The sequence below is a fragment of the Chiloscyllium punctatum genome, chromosome 16 (genome assembly GCF_047496795.1).
Source record: "Chiloscyllium punctatum isolate Juve2018m chromosome 16, sChiPun1.3, whole genome shotgun sequence".
NCBI classification, from domain to species: Eukaryota; Metazoa; Chordata; class Chondrichthyes; order Orectolobiformes; family Hemiscylliidae; genus Chiloscyllium; species Chiloscyllium punctatum.
The window spans coordinates 12052166-12076973 of record NC_092754.1 but is presented as its reverse complement, the minus strand read 5'-3'; the positions used below and the strand labels follow the sequence as shown (position 1 = coordinate 12076973).

General features: G+C 42.9%; 1 protein-coding gene across 5 annotated transcripts in view; it reads right to left on the bottom strand.

The window, feature by feature from the left end:
- gpr153 (G protein-coupled receptor 153) overlaps positions 1-24808 on the bottom strand; it is a 95108-nt gene that overhangs the window by 47800 nt on the left and 22500 nt on the right. For all 5 annotated transcript variants that reach the window (XM_072586232.1, XM_072586230.1, XM_072586228.1 and 2 more), the window contains exons 2-3: positions 8967-9010; positions 5429-5967 (exon numbers count right to left, since the gene is read on the bottom strand). In XM_072586232.1, the coding sequence (XP_072442333.1) occupies positions 5429-5814 (386 nt within the window). In that variant the 5' untranslated portion in view covers positions 5815-5967; positions 8967-9010. The remainder of the gene's footprint in view (positions 1-5428; positions 5968-8966; positions 9011-24808) is intronic.

Sequence of the window (24808 nt, the reverse complement as noted above, 5' to 3'; positions counted from 1 at the left end):
ATAAATGTTTCCATTAAGACCAAGTTCTACATAGGCACATCCATCACATATAGTATATAAACATATATCATATATTCATATACACACATATATTACAAATATTAACATTTGCGCACATACATCACATGCCTGTAGACAATATTAGACTGTTCTGTCACACTCCACATATGAGAGTGTTGAAAATCACTGTGTAGCTAACAAAACAGACACAGCATTTCAGATGATTAGCACTGATGGAATGGGGTACCCTGGTGCAGCAGAAAGAAAGCAGAAAAAATTAGCAAACAAACTGGGGACAAAACACCAGCTGTGAGGTGCAGGTTTCTAATGCACAAAACACACAAAAGGCTGCATGTAAAGTACTTTCTTTTCTACCTGCTGGCTTGGTCCCTGCATGAAACTTTGTTTTATCATTGACTTTCTGCTTGCTTTGTTCTTCTGTGTTTAGCATCTTCAGATGTTGAATTAATTATTCACTCCTACTGTGCCTCAGGGTCAGAATTAAATATTCATAGCCCCTCCCACCCAAACAAATTAAATGCAAATTATTCAGTCACACTCCCTGTTGAACCAACTGGCATTCCAGTTCAACATACAAAATAAGAGTATGCTATACTCCACTCTTAATGAGCACACTTTTATCAGCTCAGCTCGGTATAAACTGACTCTTGGGGACAAGCAAGCTCATGCATGGGAAAGATGCTATGTTTTTTGAAACAGACAGAGGAAATGCTGGAGAAACTCAGCAGTTCTGGCAGCATCTGCGGAGAGAGAAACAGAATTAACGTTTCAAGTCCAGTACAACTTCAAGTCAATGCTACACTACACTACATGTTCCATGAGGTCACACTGCAATGATATAAGCACTGCCATTAAGTTGCCAACTCCTATTGGACGTATTCCTGGAGGGCTCCCTCTCACTTACCCTGCCTTACACACACAACCAGCCTTCCCTCTTTCCGCCTCCCACACTCCATTGTCCTCATAAACCATAGGGCTGCTCTCCCATTGTGGTGGTTTAACCTGGAGGTCAATGTGCCTCAGGGGAGAGAGGAATATTGAGAAGGCAAGTCATTCATGGGAAGGAAGTTCACCTAATCTCTATTTTAACTGGGAGACCCCTGATTTCTAAATCGTGGCACCTAGTTCTAGGGGCTGGGTGTTAGGCTAGGCCTCGGTGTTTCAGTTCCCTGTTCCAGTTGTATAAAGCAACAGAGAACAGACTAGTTGGAACTCTTATCAACAAACAAATCAAGTTAAACCCCATCTATCACCCCTTGAGAAAAACAACAGGAAATGGCATCGCTACCAAAAATGACATCACCACAGGAAATGACATCACCAACCCAAAGAAACCCAAATATATAAATAGAAAGCAGGAATTATAAGCAGTGCTTCGCCCAGAGGCCCACTGAAGATGTTACCTAGTAGGGTGACGAAACATCTGGAAATGAACCTTCCAGCTCAGTGAGCAAACCTATATCCAGAACTGATACAATATCAGTCATGCAGCATAAATCATATCATGATATCCCCCAGGTTTGTGTCAACAAAGAAAAGTAAGAAGCTCTGATTATTTTTTCCTAAATTGCAGCATTTGTTCTTAAATTGTAGGTCAACAGATTTTAAAGGACTTGTCAGCTTGACAGTTTCAATGGGCTTGCCAATTCCATTGAAATTATGCACTTTTTAGATTTTTAGATTAGATTAGATTGTATTTACTTTAAAATCCCAAATGGCACCAGACCTCTCCAAAAGGTGTTCCTGCACTTCTCAAAGAATGCCAGCACATTTTAAACCTTATCCTAAAAAGTAAGGTGCATAAGTCAGGGTTTAAACATCTCACTAATGAAATTTGGACCTGTCTGAAGGCAACTGTTCGCATGTGCAGCAGGCTCCATGAACTATGATTTACAAAATTGCAATATAATTGAAGTTGGCACTTGGTGATACAGGGAGCTCAGTTGGCTGGATTGCTGGTTCACAGTGTAGAATGATACCAATAGTGTGGGTTCAATTACCACACTAGCTGAGGTTACTATGAAGAAATCTCCTTTTCAACCTCTCTGCTCGCCTGAGGTGCGGTGACCCTCAGATTAAACCACCACCAGTCATTTCTCTTTCTAATGAGATAGCAGCCTATGGTCTAGTAAAACTATGGTGACTTTACCTTTGCAGGGAAAACTCAAACTTTATTCCGTGGAAATTGAGATGTGTGTGAAATATAACAGAGGAAAGTTCATTTCTGAAGTTTACAGTATAAGTTGCCAAAAAATTGCATTTAGTTTAGTATTTTCAGTCAATTGTTACAGTATGAATCTTAAAACACAAAATCTTGTGATAGAGAATCATTGAGTCATAGAGATATAAAGCACAGACCCTTCCGTAATGATATCCTCTTCAGCTATTAACTGGAAATTCAATTTCTAAATGGCTTCTGTTGGAAATTGAAGATTAATATTGTTACAATGTTTTGAACCTTGCAGACAATTCTGGAAGGTTGGAAACCCTACATCTGGGTTAGTAAACGAGAGCTTAAACAGCCAAAAGGAAAAGTTAGCACAAAATGGAAGCCAGGCTGTTACATCACTAGGGTACAACCACAATCATCCACATTGATGCTGATATAACAATGGGTTTGCAGGTTGAGAGATTTTTGTGTTCTGTTCTGAAATGCAAGGGATGGATCGCAGAATGGGATAGGAAATTCCACAGGGTCAACAATTAGATTTTGTTTTTCAAACTGGCACTGGGCTGAATGTTTTCCGACCATCAATGAGTCCACTGGTGGGTCTGGAAGAAATTGGAAACCTGCCTCAAGAAGGGTACAGTTACCAGAACTTGAACATGAAAATGTGCAACTCAGCCTTACCATTGGACCATGTCATTTTAGCTGGCACTAATGACAGGAGACACACCTCATCTGAAACTCACACAGGAAAAAGCACCCTAGTTAGAAGGTAGAAAGTCCTGTTTTGAGGATTAAATTTTGCATTGATTCATTCAGAGGAAGGACTGCAATTGAACTGGCCAGATGTATGGTTAGATGCATGAATCTCATGTTTAATCTTGATTCCGCACTCAAGCTTTCATTTGGGATTCAAACTCAGAAATGATCTGATATTCTATAAAGGGCACTTATTACTCACAGATAACTCGATAACTATCATTTTAGATGTTTTTGTTCAATAGAAAGAGAGGAAAATAAAAATTCTGATTTGGCACTCGTCAACCTGTGATTTTCTGTTCATTCTAGCAAGCTCAAGATTGGAATTTGAATTATAGACATCAAGAGACACTAAATAAATTGGATAAAAGTTAAGTTCATGTATTACATAGTACGCCTGTTCTTTTACTTATAATAACCCATGGGCTTAAGAGGAAGTTAGATTAAAGGAAGAAGCTGGAAAGGTAAAGACTAGAGCTGGCTGTTGTACAGCTTTGACACTGACTGCAGTGTTTCAAGAAGTGACTCAGTACAACCTTCCCAAGGGAAATTGGAGATGGGTAATAAGTGCTGTTCTTGCTACAATGTCATTATCCCCAAAACAAATGAAAAAATAATTTACTTAATGTACAAAGGTTTCTGTGGTCACAGTGCCAAAATATGTTCAACTGGCCAAAAGTCCTCCTTCTGTGCTAAAATTTCTATGATACTACAGTTTTTGCAATTATATGATCAAATAGAAATTTCTCCGAATGTTTTACCCAGTGAATTACTCCTTGAAAGTCCAAAGATGTGCAGTTTTGGTGGATTAGCCATGGGAAATGTGTGGTTACGGGGATTGGAGGGGACACTCTTCGGAGGGTCAGTGTAGACCCAGTAGGCCAAATGGTTTCTTTCTGCAGTGTAAGGGTTCGATGATAATCATGAGCCAGTTCAAAGTGCAGTGGCTCTTCTTATTTAAGTAAAGCTGTCATGTAAATTCAGGACCTGAATAGACACTTGGCTAACAATGCTCTCTCACCACGTTTCCTCGTTGTACTGTCCTGCTGATCCTATGTACCCACATACAAGAAAGGAGAATCTGTCCCTCCATATCCAGGTATCCTCACCAAGAGCCTGCCATCCTCCATCTTTGTGATTCTATTCCTGTTCCTATTTAGGTTGACCATTGTAAATGTGTCCCCTGGAAACCAATCCCAACTGAACCATGGAAAATCCAAACTGGGAGCCATGGCATTCAGAAGATTGATTGTATTTTGGGGTGCACTAGAAGGGTCTCAGGAACTCAACACTTTCTTTGCTTATTAACAGAACAATTTTAGGCTTCCAAGAATGCCTTTGCAGTCCCTCCCCTTCCCTTTCACTCCTCCCTGCCTCTCCTCACCACCCTCCCCCTCTCTTCCACTCCTCCCTGCCTCCTCTCTCTGCCCTCCCCCTCCTTTCCACTCCTCCCTGCCACCAACCAGATTCATTCCTCCCATTGATCAACTAGGCCACACCCTCTACCTGTCTTCACCTATTCCCACTTCATCACCCTGCCCCCACCACCCATTTTATCTGCAGCTCCCCCCACACCCATCCCCAGCCCTGAAGAAGGGCTACACCCAACATGTAGACTTCTCCACCTCCTGATGCTGCCTGACTTGCTGTGTTCTTCCAGTCTCCTGCCTGTCTGTCCATGAATGCACACAGTCAATCAATATTAGGCATGTGCAGATCATGGTCTTCTAGCTGTTCCATTTGCAAGAGATGTGTCTGGGGGAAAGTACAAAAACCGCCAGGTGTAAACCGAGTTATGGTTCCTGCAAGTATCATTCTCTGATGCAAGTGCTGGGCTGCAGAATTTGCCCTTCATTCATTATAGAGTGTTGCCCTTAGCTTGTTGGTTGGATATGATTTTTTATGAGGTAAAAACAATGACTGCAGATGCTGAAAACCAAATACTGGATTAGTGGTGCTGGAAGAGCACAGCACTGCTCGTTGGATGCTGCCTGAACTGCTGTGCTCTTCCAGCACCACTAATCCAGTATATGATTTTTTATGATTTGAGTGCAGCATCTCTCTAAGATCCCTCCAAATGTATATAGGGTTTATCCCTTATTGGAACAGGAATAGGCCATTCAGATACATGGTCGTGTTCCATTGTTCAATAGATAATGGCTGATCTTACCATATTAATTAAGCATCTGGAACAAATATTTGGTGGTACATGAATGTAATATTTCATTTGAAGGTCGATGTTATAAAGTTGGGACTTATTCTTAGGGTACACATGCATTTCAAATCCAGGACAGAATTGGCCAAGGTAGGCTTCAGGTATGCAAGTGACCAGAAGGAAAGGAACATGTGTGCACAAAGCTAACAACACTTTGGGCCAAGTCAGGGAATGGACAAAGCAGATCAAGTTGTGAGAAACCCCTCTGGCCTCATCATTGAATGGAGAGCCATATCATTCTCCCTACCTCGTCCCAACCCCCTTACCTGTAATTGACTGGCCACCGTACCATCCACATGCGGTGATAGGACAAGGAGGTCACAGAGAAGCACGTCACCAGAGTCAGTGTGTAGAAAGTGGAGACAAAGACTTTGCAGAGCCCCTCGTTCCATTCATAATCCGAATGCTGTCTCCTGAGCTGGATGACCGAATACATGGTGATGGGGATGCCCACGTTAAGAATGTGCGTCCCAGCCAATGTGCAGATGAGGAATTCCAGTGGCTTCCATTTCTTCTGCTTGGCACTGACGCTCAGGATCCCCCAGGTGTTGGCCAGTAAAGACACCCCCGAGCAGATCAGCCAAGCTAATGCATTGTTGTACAAACTCTGCTCGTCTGTGTTCTCACTCATCGTGGATCGTGGAGCTCCCATTGCATGGGACCTGTAGCAGATTGTGTACAAGTGTACTACGGAGCAAAGGCATCCTAGGATTGAATCCGTTCCAGTGAGAAGATAGTCAATGGAGCCTCATGCTCCTTCATCCCATACACAGAATATTGCACAGGCACGATATGTCACCATCACCTGCACATTAAACAAAATTACAGATGACACAAACTTCAAAACTCAAGGGTTAGGGCTCAATGACCAAACAGTTAACTCTGTTCCTCTGTGCTTCCCTCAAAGACATATCCAATCTTGCACATATAAACCTGAAATTCCCAGACTTGTTGCCTAGTTTGTCTAGTTTAACTAAAACAGTGGGAGCACTTTACTTCACCTCAATGCCCCAGAGGACATGGAAACTTATCAATTGATGATCACGAACTTTTCCTTGCCTGTCACTGCACTTGTGTGTCTGTGTGGGCATTGTCTTTTTGTCTGTATGTCTGTGTGTATATCTGTGTTTGTCCGTGTCTGTACCCTTCTCTATATTTGCATATATCTAGGAGTAAGTGAGGACTGCAGATGCTGGAGATCAGAGCTGAAAAGGTGTTGCTGGAAAAGCGCAGCAGGTCAGGCAAGGCCTGACCTGCTGCGCTTTTCCAGCAACACATTTTCAGCATATATCTAGGAGTGCCTATGTCAGTACATGCATTTGTGCGTGCAGCTCTTAATGTTTGATGGTCTGTCTGTATATCAGAGTCTGTGTGTGTGTCTATTTATGCATATGCATGTATGTCTAAATCTGTGTATGTGTATGTACATCTGTCTGTCCCCTATTTGTGTGTGCCTCTTGTCTATGTCTGTCTCGGTCTCTCTATGTACCTCTCTATGTGCAACGATTAAAACAGGAATGGGCTCAACTTTATTAAAGTCTACAGTGGAACAGAAAGCTAATACTTGGTGGACATGTTTAAACCTAAAAAACATTTACTTGAGAATGACAGGTGCACTTGGGTGGGGGCTTTTGATGGGGGAGTTGGGCAGGGGCCTATTGGGCAGGAAGTGGGTGGGGGATGTTGGGCAGGAAGTAGGTGGGGGATGTTTGTGGAGGGAAGATGTTGGTGTGTGTGTGTGTCTGGAGAGAATTGGGTTCAAGGAGGAAGGAATTGATATGGGTGCAGGGTGGGTGGTGTTCTTAGACTCAGCAGAAGTATATTCTAGCAAGGAGAACAGAACTGGCAAATTTGCAGAAACGTCTTCACAGGCTTACGACAACGAATTAATTTGAAGGTAATTGTTATGTAAATAAATTCACAGATGGTTTGTGCACAGTAAGATTTCATAATCAGCTAAGTTAATCCATTTCATGGCTGGTATAAACCAGGTAAGGCATTCTGGTCAGACAGTGAGAGAACACTCTGCTCTCCTTCAGATCTCCCCGTGATAAGTCCTGGCCCTTCCTGCCCTCGCTCCAGGGGACTTCACCAGATAGCCTTAGAGACAGGATGGCCAGGATTTGGATGAATTGGGCCCCAGTGTATTTTTCCACTTTCAGAGTTGGCCTGTTTGAATCATGCACACCACCAGCTTGGCTATTGGTAGGACCAAGAACAGAAACCCCTCTACGCCAAGATTAAACAGTACAGTCACCAAAATCCCACTCTCTCCTTAGGGAAATAACTGGTGGTGGCTTAACCTGAGGGTCACCATGCCTCAGGCAAGTTTAAGAAAGTGGCTCCCTCATGATAACCTCAGCTGGTGCAGGAATTGAATCCACGCTGTTTGGTATTACACTGCAGTGCAAACCAGCCATCCAGCCAACTGAGCTAATCAATTCCACATGTGTATGGTCATTGGTCTTCACCATGCCCCTGAGAGAGAGAGCGGGTTACAGATCAAAGCAAAGCCTCTGGCGACAGATGTGGAACCTGATTGTGGCTCTGGACTGGGATTGCAGGCCATAGTAGGAAATAAATGGAGCTCACAACCTTTTGAAAATTTTCATTCAGCCCGAAATTGTCTCCAACATGGCTCTCCCCCATCTCAATACACACGGCCGGCCCTCATTTCCCCTCACGCCCCAACCCTCCTCCCTCCTCGTGCCCCGAGCCTCCTCCTCCCTTGCACCCAAATCCCACTCTCCTCTCACACCGCTGACCCTCCTCCCCCTCATGCCCCGACCCTCCACCCCCCCGGCACCCCGACCCCACTCTCCACTCACACCCCAATCCCACTTTCCCCTCACCCAGCTGACCTACCTCCCCCCTCCTGCCCAGAACCCTCCTCCTCCCTTGCACCCTGACCCCACCCTCCGTTCATGCCCCAACCTTACTATCGCCTCACCCCGCTGACCCTCTTACCCCCGCGCCCCGACCCTTCTCCTTCCTTGCACCCCGATCCTCTTCCTCTCTTGCGCCCTGAACCTCCTCCTCCCATGCCTGACCATCCTTTCCCCTGCACCCTGATCCTCAACCCCAACATCCTGAACAGACTCTTCAACACTCCCTTCATCACAACCCCTCTCCTTCTTCCCCCAAACTGTAGACCTCGTCATTCAGAGTTTACCAACTCTCCCACACACCACGCAACCTGATATTCCCCACTCTCCTGCCAAAGTCAACACTCCCTCAGATTCAATCCCCGCTCACTCTACGTGGCACTTTACTGAGTGCAACGCAATACTTGCCCCTGCTCAACACACACACACACACCTCTGCCCTGGAAGCAAAACAAGCCCCTACCCCATATCCTAATCCAGCCCCAACACACACGTCTCTGCTTCAACCAAACCCCTCAAATGATCTGACAGCTCCCCCTGTCATTGACAATGTCCCCTCCCTCCTGTCAAACCACACCATCCCTGCATTGTATCCCACAATCCTCCTTTTTCAGTACTTTCCAGTTCATTTGCCTCTTGCCAAAGTATTTAGCAACACCTCCCACAGACCTCCCCCATCCCCATAAATCTTGTCGGGGGAAGTAATGGCAGTTCCTGGAATGCACATCTCACCGCTAACACAAAGACACCCATCACCTGGACCAGATCCTGAGGTACTGAACATCTGTTTGACCCATTGAAATGGGGCAGCTTATCCTATCCTGGATCCTGAAACCTTTCTCCCCTATGTCAATGCCTAACAGAAAGGAAGAGGCAAAAAGGAAAGCTCTAAGACAGAATCGATCACCACAGCTCCTACCTGCTTCTAAGAGAACACAGTTCCATCCTCTCCAAGCACTTAAACTGGAAAACAAAAAGAAAATGCAATGTATAAATTATTTCAGGAAAGGAAACTCAAATGTCAGTCTCCTGCAGCAGGAAGCTCAATTCAGCGGCATTTCCGAAAGCAGAGCCAACAGCTAATTCTTAAAATAAAACCATAGCTGAAGAAAGAAGATGGGCAACATTAATCTGTGAATTTGAGAGCCCTGCTGCATCTTTATTCAACATTACAGTTTCAGAGCAGACAGTAGCCTGTCAGTTTCACACACGCTTACCTCTTTTAGACAAATAGACATATTTTGTTGGAAAATGTTGGGAGTGCTGTATAAAAACAGAGGAGGGGTTGTTCAATTGACAAGAACAGTTTGTGGAAAAGATAAAACATTAATGCAGACTGGTCCCTGCAGAGAGTGTGTTTCCATGGTCACGTATGCGTTAGGGGTGATGCAAAACAAAGCATTAGAAAGAATCCAGTCTTAACTTCTTTCTCCCCAGAAGTGTTCAAATTCCTACCTTTGTGGCAATTCCCTCTGCCTTTCTCAGCCCCAAAGTGAAAAATATCATCTTCCATAGAGTATAAATGTTTAGGAACAATCGTTAGGCCCAAGAAGATGATCAATTTATCTTTATTGGTTCACCTAATCCTTTTCTCACCATAACCTTCAATCCATTGCCTCTCTAGAAAACGAGTCTTACATTTTTATAACAACTTTTCACAATCACAGTACATTACAAAACATGCTATAGCCAATGAAGTACTCTTAAAGTGTAATTGCTGTTGTAATATAGGAAATGCTGCAGCTGGCCAATTTATGCACAGTAGCTCCCACAAACAGAAATGTAACAATGGCCAGATAGCATGTTTTAGTAAATGTTAGTTAAGGGACAAATATTGAACAGAGATCTCACCTGGCCATTTTCAAAATATAGTGTTAAAGAAGCATTGAGGACAGGAGCAGGAGTAGGCAATTCAACACTTTAACCTTGCTCTGCCATTCAAGAAGATCATGGCTGATCATCGAGCTCAATATCCTAAACCTGCCCTCCTACCATATCCCTTGATCCCTTCAGCCGAAACAGCTATATCTCCTTGAAAATACAACGTTTTAGCCTCAACCATTTTCTGTGGTACTGAATTGCACAGGCTCACTGGGTGAAGAAATTTCTCTTCATCTCAGTTCTAAAAGGTTTACCCCTTATACTTAAACATGGGTGGCGCGGTGGCACTGTGGTTAGCACTGCTGCCTCACAGTGCCAGAGACCTGGGTTCAATTCCCGCCTCAGGCGACTGTCTGTGTGGAGTTTGCACATTCTCCTCGTGTCTGCGTGGGTTTCCTTCGGGTGCTCCAGTTTCCTCCCACAGTCCAAAAATGTGCAGGTTAGGTGAATTCATCACGCTAAATTGCCTGTAGTGTTAGGTGAAGGGGTAAATGTAGGGGAATGTGTCTGGGTGGGTTGCGCATCGGCGGGTCGGTGTGGACTTGTTGGGCTGAAGGGCTTGTTTCGACACTGTAAGTAATCTAATCTAAACTGTAACTCCTGGTTCTGAACTCCCCCACCAACAGGAACATCTTTCCTGCACCTCAGGATCAGGTGTACCCTAGAACTCTGTGAGGAGCTAGGGAACTGATTGCTGGGCCTCTTACTGAGATATTTGTATCATCAATAGTCACAGGTGAGGTGCCAGAAGACTGGAGGTTGGCTAACGTGGTGCAAGGAACAAGCCAGGGAATGATAGACCAATGAGCCTGACGTCAGTAGTGGACAAGTCATTGGAGGGAATCCTGAGGGACAGGATGTACATGCATTTGGAAAGACAAGGACTGAGCAGGGATAGTCAACATGGCTTTGTGTGTGGGAAATTATGTCTCACAATTTTGATTGAGTTTTTTGAAGAAGTAACAAAGACAATTGATGATGTGATCTATATGGACTTCAGTAAGGTGTTTGACAAGGTTCCCCATAGAAGACTGATTAGCAAGGTTAGATCTCGTGGAATACAGGGAGAACTAGCCATTTGGATACAGAATCAGCTCAAAGGTAGATGACAGAGGGTGATGGTGGAGGGGTGTTTTTCAGACTGGAGGCCTATGACCAGTGGAGTGCCACAAGGATCAGTGCTGTGTCCACTATGTTTCATCATTTATATAAATGATTTGGAAGTGAGCATAACAGGTATAGTTAATACGTTTACAGATGACACCAAAATTGGAGGTGTAGTGGACAATGAAGAAGGTTACCTCAGATTGCAACGGGATCTTGATGAGATGGGCCAATGGACTGAGAAGTGGCAGATGGTGTTTAATTCAGATAAATGAGAGGTGCTGCATTTTGGGAAAGCAAATCTTAGCAGGACTTACACTTCATGGTAAAGTTCTCGAGAGTGTTGCTGAACAAAGAGACCTTGGAGTGCAGGTTCACAGCTCCTTGAAAGTAGAGTTGGAGGTAAATAGGATAATGAAGAAGGCATTTGGTATGCTTTCCTTTATTGGTCAGAGTATTGAGTACAGGAGTTGGGAGGTCATCTTGTGGTTGTACAAGACATTGGTCAGGCCACTGTTGGAATATTGCGTGCAATTCTGGTCTCCTTCCTGTCGGAAAGATGTTGCGAAACTTGAAAGGATTCAGAAAAGATTTACAAGGATGTTGCCAGGGTTGGAGGATCTGAGTTATAGGGAGAGGCTGAACAGACTGGGGCTGTTTTCGCTGGAGTACTGGAGGCTGAGGGGTGACCTTATAGAGGTTTATAAAATCATGAGGGGCATGGATAGAGTAAATAGACAAAGTCTTTTCCCTGGGGTGGGGGAGTCCAGAAGTAGAGGACATAGGTTTAGGGTAAGAGGGGAAAGATATAAAAGTAATCTAAGGGGCATGTTTTCACTCAGAGGGTGGTACGTGTATGGAATGAGCTGCCAAAGGAAGTTGTGAAGGCTAGTGCAATTGCAACATTTAAAAGGCATCTGGTTGGGTATACGAATAGGAAGGGTTTGGAGGCTCTCTCTCCCTATTTGCGCTGGTGAACAATCCAGTCTGTGCACTCAGGTTTCTGCCTTTGGACTTCCAATCATCTCTTTATACTCTCTGCTTCAATGTCCTGTTTTGCTAAATTATTCCGAATATCTTACATACCATGTGTAAAAAGAAACATACATTTGACTTATAATAACTTATTGTCTTTTTTTTTGTTTTTTTTTCTGAATATTTTCTCATTAGTTTTCTCAACTTTATTTTATCATTGTCCAGGGTATAGATGTACATTGACACCACTGCACATATTGATAAATCCTGACTATTATATCATTGATGAAACAGGCCTGATGAAGAACTTTTGCCTGAAACGTCGATTTTCCTGCTGCTCGGATGCTGCCTGACCTGCTGTGCTTTTCCAGTAGCACTCTCATCTTGACTCTGGATTAAGCATTTACCTACTCGAAACTTTAGATTGCAAACATTTGGAAACACTTACTTCCTGCACCCCACGACCTAGCTGAGGATGGTGTCTGCATGTAACCCTCTCCACCCTGTGGGTGGATACAATAGGCCTTCAAGAGCCCTGAGGACTTAATCTGTGTATAACCTATCACCCTTATGTTTAGCGAACAGATTGCTCAATGCATTAGATTCAAAAGTCTTTCCAAGTTATGGGTTCTTTGTCAATTTCCTGAACCATATTGCTTGGCTTCCAGTTGAGCAAAATATTGAGAGTGTGTCAGGTCATGAAGTCATGGATTGAGGTCATCTACAATTGTGGAGTCACTGACGGCCCATTATACCCAGCTTGGGACTCACAGAGCAATCTTTGTGTTAGCACCAGAGCACACAAGCGACTGGCTTTATAGCAGAGATGAGACTTTGTCTTCACAAGGTTTCTGTGTGGGCATTTCTGCCAGTGTTTTCATGGACAAATATGTCTATGATGATAAGGTTTCTTCACACAGAGGGTGGTGCATGTACGAATGAGCTGCCAGAGGAAATGGTGGAGGCTGCTACAATTACAACAAAGACATCTGGATGAGTATATGAATAGGAAGAGTTTAGAGGGATGTGGGCAAAATGTTGGCAAATTGTATCAGATTAATTTAGGATATCTGGTCAGCATGGACGAATTGAACCGAGAGCCTGTTTCTGTGTTGTACAATTCAATGACTCTATGATGGGGATCCAGTCAATGGGTAGAATTGTTCACCTCCAAGAGTACAACTCACTACTATCATGAGAAACCTTTCACCACAAGGCTTGGTTAAGAATAACCTGCACCAGTTCGCAGGAATGCTTGGAATCAAAGGATCACACATTATAGAAGGAGATCATCAGGCCCATCATACTGGTGTTAGCTCTTTGAAAGAGCCATTTGAAAAGTACAAGTCCCTGGCACTTTCCCATAGCCCATGTAAGGCTTTTATCCAATATCTTTCTGAACATTCCAGCTACCAGCAGTATGAATTATTAGGCCATATCATTTACTATTCAAGCAAAATATTACAAACATTCTACAACCACTGGGTTTTGTGGAGTAGTCTGGCAGCCTCGTAGCTGTTTTTAAACTGATGGAATTTAATCAAGTGAGTCGGAAAATATAAAGTCTTTATGATGAAAAACCTTAAAGATGCTGATTTATTTTACAGAAACCAATATCACCCAGCTGGTAGTGTTACAACAAATCACCAACAACAGCAGACTCTGAATAGAACTGTCTCCAAAACTCGGAGTCAAAGCAGCTCTCACTTATTCTTAAGAGGATCATTCTGAGACGTTCTGAGTTATTGGTTCATCCTTTGCCCCAAGACTGGAGCTCTCAACTAGGAGCTGTGTTCAACAAGAGGGGGAAATCAGAATTAGGATATTGTAACTCTCCTCCAATTTGGGGCTCCCCTACTGTACACTACACCGAGCTCTGAGTGAGAAATAATACTCACACCCATAACTTCAGGTGACACTGCAGTTTACCACTGAGGATGCCATCCTTCTGATAGGATATTAAACTGAGGCCCCTACTCAGGTAGATATTAACAGATCCCACAATGTTATCTGAAGCAGAGCAGGAAGATCTCACCATGAAGTAGCCATCATTCTTTCCTCTTTTGCTGCCTGCAAAATGATTTCTCGATATAATAAAAGTCACTGTGCTAAAATTATTTTGTCTTACATGATGCCATTTGCAATTTTTCCCAATCCTCAATGAAATTGTTTATATATGGAGGTGGAGCTTCATCCACACATGCAGCAGAATAAAAACTATCATCAGTTTAGTAAGGTACAGAAGGTTCAGACATACAGAAATTGATTAATTTGGCAATATTTCTGCCTCCAGTCATGAATTCCACAGACCATGCCCCTGCCACACCTGACACACCTTTGATTTTGGTCATCCCTCTCTCGGGTAAGGTTGCCAACTCTCCACAATTGTTTTTAGATTAGATTAGATTAGATTACTTACGGTGTGGAAACAGGCCCTTCGGCCCAACAAGTCCACACCGCCCCGCCGAAGCGCAACCCACCCATACCCCTACATCTACCCCTTACCTAACACTACGGGCAATTTAGCATGGCCAATTCACCTGACCTGCACATCTTTGGAGTGTGGGAGGAAACCGGAGCACCCAGAGACACTGTTCTCAAGGCTTCCACAATTTAAAACGAATCACCCACGTGTTGGCTTGAGCAGCCAGGGAGAAAGATCACTGAAGGACTTTCTTTCAATGATTTTGTTTTATTCATTATACAAACGTAAGAATTACTAATTGGCAATGATGAATCCTCGAAGTGGGTGATCAGTATTCTGTTCATTTTCCAATTGGCCACCAGAAGGCATTACTCTGTTGGCATATAGGACAACTAGCTGCAGAAGCGCGAGAGGTCAAATGAGGAAACGTCTGGAATATATCCAGTTAGGGTTGACCACCTTATGCCTGAGGTGGCCAGGTTAGAGTGTAATTACTGAAATGAAATTCCTCTCTCTTGTTCTGGCTTGCTTGGCAGCAGAAAAAAAGGCCTATTCCTCTGAGGCAGAGTTTTTCCTGTAAGTGACAAGTTATCTCTCAAAGTGCACTCATTGAGCAGAAATATTGGTTCTTTTGTTAATTCTTTCCTGCGGACAAGTGCCTGCCTTTCAAATAATTGACTAACTTCAGCATGACTGAAGGCAGTAGCTCACTCTGTCAGGTGGACAATCTTTCACCATTCTTTATTCCTCAGGTCCTCCAGAAAGACATTGCTTACGATGATTTATTTCAATGAACTACCAATGAGTCACTCATTCGTTCAGTCAGCCAAACCAAAGGCCGTTGGTTACTATAATCTTTCACATCTTACATCGTAACCCATTACCGTGGGATTCATCATGCAAGTACAAAGACAAAGAATAAGGCAATGATTGCTTAATGGAACAAAATACTTTAGATTAATTATAACAACTTAATTATAGTAATGGCAACATTGTTAAACAGAGCACAGCACCGCCTAGTGTCAAAGATGAATTAAGGCAGCAATTACCTTAGATAAGCAATGTTTTGCAAATACAGATTGTCAGGAATAAGATGAGAAATGCAACTCCCTCCATTTTGAGTTGAAAATACAAGGTTTGTCACAGATATAAATTGTTCAGTTGCAGAGTATCATAGTTCAGACTGAGGAACACGCATGCCTGCTCCTGACTTGTTCTCCTCCTTTCGCTGGCGACATTTACCTCTCTTTAATGTCCAATGCTTCTCCAAACTTCTCAACCTTGGTTTCCTCCTCCCCTGGTGATAAGTAGGGACATTTCTAACTTCCTATAGACAAATCGTTCCTGGCCAGTTTCTCAACTAACATTGCCAAAGCAGGTCAACATCACACAGCCATTTGCAGGAGCTTGCTGTGTGCAAATTGGCTGCCTTGTTTACCCCACATTATAACAGTGATTATATTTCAGAAGTTTGTCATTGGATGTAATATATTTTTGGGTGCAATTTTTTCTATATAATCTTTCAGTTTTGAATACTACAGTGTCAATGTTTGCTATTCTTACTTATTCCACAGGATGACGCTATAACATCTAAAAAAAGATTACATGGAGGGGCCTGCTGTTCCTATTTGCTCTGGAGGTGGGGCTGCATTCTCTCTCACCCTTTCACATGGAATCAATGAAGCTGAAAGACCAGTGCCATTAAGTCTGCAGCTGAATAGAAGGCCAGAACATACACCTCCACTATGACCTGCCGATGACACTGCCCCAAGGATTTCATTTAAGTAGTCAGCCACTCGATTGACAGTGGCAGAGGAGCTGAAAAATGTGTTGCTGGAAAAGTGCAGCAGGTCAGGCAGCATCAAAGGAGCAGGATGCTGCCTGACCTGCTGCGCTTTTCCAGCAACACATTTTTCAGCTCTGATCTCCAGCATCTGCAGTCCTCACTTTCTCCTAGTGGCAGAGGAGCTCAGACTGACTTCCACAACAAAGAGTTCTGGGAATCAACATCCTTCACAAGATGGTCTATTTCATTGCAATGTCCTGCGATCACCAACCTGGGCCACATCCTGGGTACATTTCCACCAGTTTAGCTGAACACTGGCCTCTTCACTTCAACGTTAGGCGGTGCTGTGCTCTGTTTAACAATGTTGCCATTACTATAATTAAGTTGTCACAATTAATCTAAAGTATTTCATCCCATTGAGCAATCACTGTCTAGTTCTTTGTACTTGCAGATGAATCCCACCGACATGGATTATGATGTAAGGTGTGAAAGACTGTTGTGACTAAAGTCCTCTGGTTTAGCTGACTGGGCAAATGGGTGACTCATAAGCAATTCGTTGAATTACATAGTCACAAAAAAACTATCTTTTTAGATTAGATTAGATTCCCTACGGTATGGAAACAGGCCCTTCAGCCCATCAAGTCCACACTGACCCTCCGAAGAGGAACCCACTCAGACCCATTCCCCTACCCTATATTTAACCCTGACTAATGCACCAAACACTATGGGCAATTTAGCATTTTTCTTGAGAACCTGAGGAATATCATAAAAGAATCGTGGAAGATAGTCCACCCGACAAAGTGAGCTACTGTCTTCAATCGTGCTGAAGTTAATCAATGATATGAAAAGCACGCATTTGCCCGCAGGGAAGAATTAACAAAAGAACCAATGAATGTTCTTCAACAGACAAGTTGTCACTTACAGGAATATCTCTGCCTCTGACTTGGAACAAGGGAGAGGGGAGCAGTGGGACATGCAGATTTTAATAACATCTCAAAAATGCTGCTTCTTCAAGATTGCAGACATCCCTGTGCCCAACAGGAATTCATCATCTGTGCAGAGACCCAACAATGGTGAAATTCATCCTGAGCTACTATGCAAATACCACTGCGAAAGCAAACCAGGTGGTGGAATTCAGCCCCAGACCAAGAGAAAACGTGCCACCGACTTTATCTTTATTGTTCAAATAACTCAACTGAAATGGTACTGCATGTGGTTTGACAGATGGAATTGCAAATTCTTTTTGTGAAACTCAATCTGGGGTCTCATTCAAAAGATGCCACAGTTTTGAAGCAGTACCATCTCACCTAACTATGTGCAAAGACTGCAAACAGCTCTGTTTACTTGTTTACTCAAAGAAATGGCTTCATAAGAACGAAGGCTCATAGCACAAAAACATGTTCCTTGCTTGACGTTTATAAGTTCTTGAATTACAGCCAGAATTTCCAAGAGCAAAATGGAAATCACATTTGTACCAGTGTTTCTCCTCTTGAAGGACTATGGAACACAGAAAAGGTCTTTTGGTTGCTATTAGATTGTTGGAAGCTATCTACTGAAATGTGATCATTAACTCCTTGTGAACGGAACTAATTGATATTGTAAGGTTTTGTGCTGTTTACAATCAGTTTGCGTATGTATGTCGTGTTGCTATAAATAAATCTGACCTGGGACTTTAGCCTGAAAAAGTTGCTTCGTGATGGCATTTATTTCAGTCTTCAAAGGGCAAGTGATAGCCATTCCATATGTTCTCTGTTGAGTAATTTGTCTTATTTCAAGAGTAACAGTACAACTAGCAGTGTACTAAGCGCATGAGAGAAAATTATGTTTTAGGTCTTAAGAGACTCCATTTGCTAACAGAAGTTCTCATCCCATTGTAAACATCAATGAAGCTGTTGAGGGACAAAAAGATTTGAACAGCAATAAACATTGGCCTTACTAGCAGTACACACCTCCCATAATTTTAAAAAAAATAAAGTTAGAGCTGAAACAACAGATAGTCAATTAGTGAGAATGAACTTAATTAATAGGCATCAGATTGCTTAATGGAAAACTTAAAATTCAAAATGTCACCTCAGTGAGGTCAGGAAAAAGAACTGAAACATAATAACCTTCTCTTCCAGTCTCCCTCACTTAGGGAACTGTTCATAATTATGAAAGCAAAGCTTAAAGAAAGAAGATCTTACTCTCTGAGGAAGTGATGGAATATTTGCACATGGGTCAAAAGGTGTAAGTTCAGAAGAGTATATGTAACTTCATCTTTGGATCAATGTATGTGCAATATTGTAAAGTTGGATGATTTGCCTAGGTTGTTCAGTCACTGCCGTTTCTGACAAATTCAATTTGTCGCCTGAATTGAGTCACATTTCGAAAAGGTAAAGCAGGTTTGATGCCTTTTCAACAGAAAATGCGAGCAATACTCAACATCTGGAGAGAGAAATAAGAATTAATACCATGTCATTCGATCAATGATCTGAGAATTTTGCCTGGATTTTCAGTCGGAATGTCTGAGAAAAGGCCGGTCGGGTCTTAACTCTGAGCCTAATGACCTCATTCCCAGTGTGCCCTCGAAAGGGTGTATATCAGTTTGAGTCATCAGTCTATACTCAGCACTCCTGAGCACTGCAGGGATAGACATGTCATAGCCAGTGTCTATATTAGTGGGGCAGGGCCAGCTTTCCGAAGAAATTGGTATTCATGCCACTTTAGTGACGTCATAAACTGTAGTCAGAATAAGGGAACCCGGTGGAAATAAAGTTTAAAATAGACCTCTTCATGCCCCCCTATGCCAAGCTATGCTGCCTACCAATACTACCATGAACACACGTGCCAAGCTATACCCAAATGTAGCTCTCATGATCGTTCTATTACGACAGGCCAATACAAGTGTCAATCATCCATACCCTTTAAAGTATCAATTTCAGAAACTGCAAGCACTTTAAACATCTTAAATTTGTACGGTTGATAAAATAGATCAGAGAGCCAGAACAATGGGCCTCAGCTATTTCTACAGTCTAATGGATTTCTTTCTCAGCCAAGCCTTCGATAGCTCTGGCCCCTTGATCACTATTGTAAACGTAGTTGCCTCTGACCTTGTCTCTGACCTGGGTCAACTGCAGCTCACACCCATCCCTGGCAACGAGGAGTGCATCTCTCCAGCCAGTTTCTCCTGAGGGACTGTGTGAAATTCCGAATTTCCCGGACTCCTGCTACCTATCTAAAAGATGAAAATCTGGGCTGTTAACTGTTTCTGTTCATAATGCTGGCAGACCTGCTGGAACATTCCAACATTCTCTACTTTTATGTCAGATTTCCAGCATCTGCAGGATTTTACTTTTGCATTCATGTCTTCTGTGGTCTTTGTTCGATCAAAGTCTGTCCCTGTTGCTCATTGATCTTTGCAGAACATTCATCTTTGGGGACTCCATAGTGAGGGGGGCAGATAGGAGGTTCTATGGGAACGAGAGAGACTCACAGTTGTTGTGTTGCCTCCCAGGTGCCAGGGTTTGTGATGTCTCAGGTTGTGTTTTCGGGGTCCTTAAGGGAGAGGGGGAGCAGTCCAAGTTGTGATTCACATAGGTACTAATGACATAGGTAGAAAAGGGGATGGGGATTTAAGGCAGAACTTCCAGGAGCTACAATGGAAGTTAAGTGCTAGAACAAACAGAGTTGTTATCTTTGGTTTGTTGCCTGTGCCATGTACTAGCAAGGTGAGGAATAGGGAGAGAGATGAGTTGAACACATGACTACAGCGATGATGCAGAAGGGAGGGTTTCGGATACCTGGATAATTGGGGCTCATTCTGGGGTAGTTGGGACCTCTACAACAGGATCGCCGACACCTGACCCATAGGGGTACCAATATCCTGGGGGGAATATTTGCTAATGCTTTTCAGGAGGGTTTAAACAAATACAGCAGGGGGATGGGACCTAAATTTTAGTTCCAATGTCCGGGAGATCAAGAGTAACGAGGTTAGAAATATGGTTTCAAGGTCGCAAGAGAGCACTGGCAAGCAGGAAGGTGGTTTGAAGTGTGTCTACCTCAACACCAGGAGCATCCGGAATAAGGTGGGTGAGCTTGCATCATGGGTTGGTACTTGGGAGTTTGATGTTGTGGCCATTTTGGAGACATGGATAAAGCAGGGACAGGAATGGTTGTTGCAGGTTCCGGGATTTAGATGTTTCAGTAAGAACAGAGAAGATGGAAAAAGAGGGGATGGTGTGGCATTGTTAGTCAAGGACAGTATTACGGTGGCAGAAAGGATATTTAAGGACTTGTCTACTGAGGTTAGAAACTGGAAAGGCGAGGTTACCCTGTCAGGAGTTTTCTACAGGCCTCCAAATAATTGCAGAGATGTAGAGGATAGGATAGCAAAAATGATCCTCGATAGGAGCGAGAGTGACAGGGTAGTTGCTATGGGGGAGCTTTAACTTTCCAAACATGACAGGAAATACTATAGTTTGAGTACTTTAGATGGGTCAGTTTTTGTCCAATGTGTGCAGGAGAGTTTCCTAACACAGTATGTAGATAGGCCAACAAGGGGCGAGGCCACATTGGATTTGGTACTGAGTAATGAACCTGACCAGGAGTTAGATTTGGATGTAGATGAGCACTTTGGTGATAGTGACCACAATTTGGTTATGTTTACTTTAGCGATGGCAAGGGATAAATATATACTGCAGGGCAAGAGTTATAGCTGGAGAAAGGCAATTATGATGCAGTTAGGAAAGATTTAGGATACATAGGATGAAGAAGGAAACTACAGGGGATGGGCACAATTGAAATGTGGAGCTTATTCAAGGAACAGATACTGCGTGTCCTTGATAAGCATTTAGCGGTCAGACAGGGAGGAGATGGTCGAGCGAGGGAGCCATGGTTTACTAAATCTCTTGTCAAGAGGAAGAAGAGGCTTATGTTAGGGTGAGATGTGAAGGCGCAGTTAGGGCACTTGAGAATTACAAGCTATCCAGGAAAAACCTAAAGAGAGAGCTAAGAAGAGCCAGGAGGGGGCATGAGAAGTTTTTGGCTGATAGGATCAAGGAAAACCCAAAAGCTTACTATAGGTATATCAGAAATAAAAGAATGACTAAAGTAATATTCGGGCAATTCGAACACAGAAGTGGGAATTTGTGCATGGAGTCCGATGAGATTGGAGAAGCGCTAAATGAATATTTTTCAATCGGTAGTCACACTGGATAAACACATTGTTGTTGAGGAGAATACAGATATACAGACTACTAGACTAGATGGGATTGAGGTTCACAAGGAGGGGGTGTTAGTAATTCTGGAAAGTGTGAAAATACACAAGTTCCCTTTGAATTTATCCTAGGATTCTCTGGGAAGCCAGGGAGGAGATTGCAGAGCCTTTGGCTTTGATCTTTATGTCATCATTGTCTACAGGAATAGTGCCAGAAGACTGGAAGATAGCGAATGTTGTTCCCTCATTCATGAAGGGGAGTAGAGACAACCCTGGTAATTGTAGACCAGTGAGCCTTACTTTGGTTGTGGGTAAAGTGTTGGAAAGGGTTATAAGAGATAGGATTTATAATCATTTTGAAAGGAATAATTTGGGATAGTCAACACGGTTTTGTGAAGGGTAGGTCATGCCTCACAAACCTTACTGAGTTTTTTGAGAAGGTGGCCAAATAGGTGGATGAGGGTAAACCAGTTGGTGTGGTGTATATGGATTTCAGTAAGGCATTTGATAAGGTTCCCCATGGTAGGCTGTTGCACAAAATATGGAGGCATGGGATTGAGGGTGATTTAGCAGTTTGGATCAAAAATTGGCTAGCTGAAAGGTGACAGAGAGGGGTGATTGATGGGAAATATTCATCCTGGAGTTCAGTCATTAGTGGTGTGCTGCAAGGATCTGTTTTGCGGCCACTGCTGTTTGTCATTTTTATAAATGACCTGGATGAGGGCGTAGAAGGATGGGTCAGTAAACTTGCAGATGACACTAAGGTCGGTGGAGTTGTGGATGGTGCCGAAGGATGTTGCAGGTTATAAAGGGACATAGATAAGCTGCAGAGCTGGGCTGAGAGGTGGCAAATGGAGTTTAACACAGGTAAGTGTGAGGTGATTCACTTTGGAAGGAGCAACAGAAATAAAGAGTACTGGGCTGATGGTAAGATTCTTGGTAGATTAGCAGAGAGAACCCTGTGTCCATGTACATAGATCCCAGGTTGCCACCCAGGTTGTTAGGGTTTTTAAGAAGTCATACAGTTTTTTAGCTTTATTGATACAGGGATTGGGTTTTGGAACCACAAGGTCATGTTACAGTTGTACAAAGCTCTGGTGCAGCTGCGTACAGTTCTGGTCACCACATTATAAGAAGGATGTGGAAGCTTTGGAAAGGGCTCAGAGGTGATTTACTAGGATGTTGTCTGGTATGGATGGAAGGTCTTACAAGGCAAGGCTGAGGGACTTGAGGCTGTTTTCATTCGAGAGAATAAGATTGAGAGGTGACTTAATTGAGACATACAAGATAATCAGAGGGTTAGATAGGGTGGACAGTGAGCACCTTTTCCTCCAATGGTGATGGCTAGCACGAGGGGACATAGCTTTAAATTGAGGGGTGATAGAGATAGCACAGATGTCAGAGGTGGTTTCTTTCCTCAGAGAATGGTAGGTGTGTGGAATGCCCTGCCTGCAACAGCAGTAGACTCACCAATTTTAGGGGCATTTAAATGTCATTGGATAAACACATTGGTGAAAATGGAATAGTGTAGGATGGATGGGCTTCAGGTTGGTACCACAGGTCGGCACAACATCGAGGGCTGAAGGGCCTGTACTGCACTGAAATGTTCTATGTTCTATGTAAAAGAACAGGCCATTCTGCAAGGAATATGTTATTGCTCTCCCACCTCCTCCTGAAATATATTGGCCAAAGTAACATACAGAGATGAATGACTGAGTCTATGTAGTTAAGTCATTCTTAGAAATATTGCAGTTGAGCTATTGAAATTGGATACGGAAGAAAACAAAATGGTCAGGGTCCCCATTCAGACTCCTGCTGGAAGTGACGTGTGGGACATTATGTGAGACCAAGATCCAAATTAGCTCTGATCGTTTCCACAGCCATAGCTCACTTGCTGGGTTTCCTGCAGGGTTTCCTACTTTCCAGGATGAGTGAAGACAATGGAAAACAATTAGAGAGAAATGTTGCGTGCACAAAGTCATTCAGATGTACAAATAATGATCGGCAGAAAGGTGCGGGAAATATTGCCATCAAATAGACAAATGAACATTTTAACACAGCTCACTGCTAGCCATAAAATTATTTTTGCATCAACCACCAAATAAACAATGAAGATTTAACACCTAATTTTAATTTAATTAGGTCAATTTGACTGAATCAGTGAAACTGAATCAGGAGCTTGAAGTTGCCAGCATTTAACCTCAATGGACACTTCTGGGCAGTAATGAGGGAGCACTGCATTGTTGGAAAGACCACGTTTTGGATGGAATGCTAATTCAACATCTTACCTGCTTGGTCATGAATGAGACTATAAGGAATAAAAGCAGGAGTAGGCCATTTGGCCCCTCAAGCCAGCTGCACCATTCAATAGGATCAAAGCTGATCCAATCCTCTTCATATCCACTTTTCTGTCCATTCCCTGTAACCCCGATTCCCCTACTGATTGTTCAAGATTCTAACAGTCTTAAGTCACAGCTTTTCTGCCCACACTTCAAGGCCTGTCCTTGTGGTACAATTCAAAAAGAAATGGAATGTTGGCCTAGTGTTCGATCCTCTTTCATGGGTATTCTCCCTGCCCAAATGGACAAACTCACATTTTCCCATATTCTTCCATCTACCAAATTTTTACCCACTCTTAACCCTAACTAATTCCCTTTCCAGACACTTTGGGTCCTTCTTACAAAGATACATAGGAAAGCAAATTGTATCATCATCAAATTTGGTGACAGTACAGTCAGTGCTTTCAGCAAAGCCATAAAAATTATTTAACTTCAACTTCAAAAGGAATTAAATTGTTGGAAACATTATGTGGAGGTGCGGGGGTTCGACTGGGATGGACAAGGTCAAAAGTCGCATGACACCAGTTTATAGTCCAATGGTTTATTTGAAATCAAGGACAATTTGAAGTCAGTACGAAGAGGCAGTGCTCCGAAAGTTTGTGATTTCAAATAAAGTTGTTGGGCTATAACCTGGTATCGTGCGGCTTCTGACTTTGTTGTAAAATGCAATGGAATCTACTTAAGATGTGATAATGCACTAAAATACACTTTCCTTCATCAAATTTTAAAATATTTAATGGAGACATGAATATTGAAAATATGATTACAGAAAGCTACCCATGATCACCAATTAAAATAAGAAAAAGCATTAAAGATTCAATCATGAAAGAGTATTATACTCATTCCTTTTGTTAGCAGATTAAAATTATCTGTTTTTTTTTGCTTTCTGGCTACATACACACTGGTGGGTCATTGGCATAGAGTCTTAATGTATTAGCAGATGGTGTTTCTGTGTGGGTACAGGCTTAAACTTTTCATTGTGCCCAATCTCTGTTATTAGGAGATGCCAGTCACAACAAAGAGGAAGAGTCATCAGCTGCTCCCTCCTACACACCTC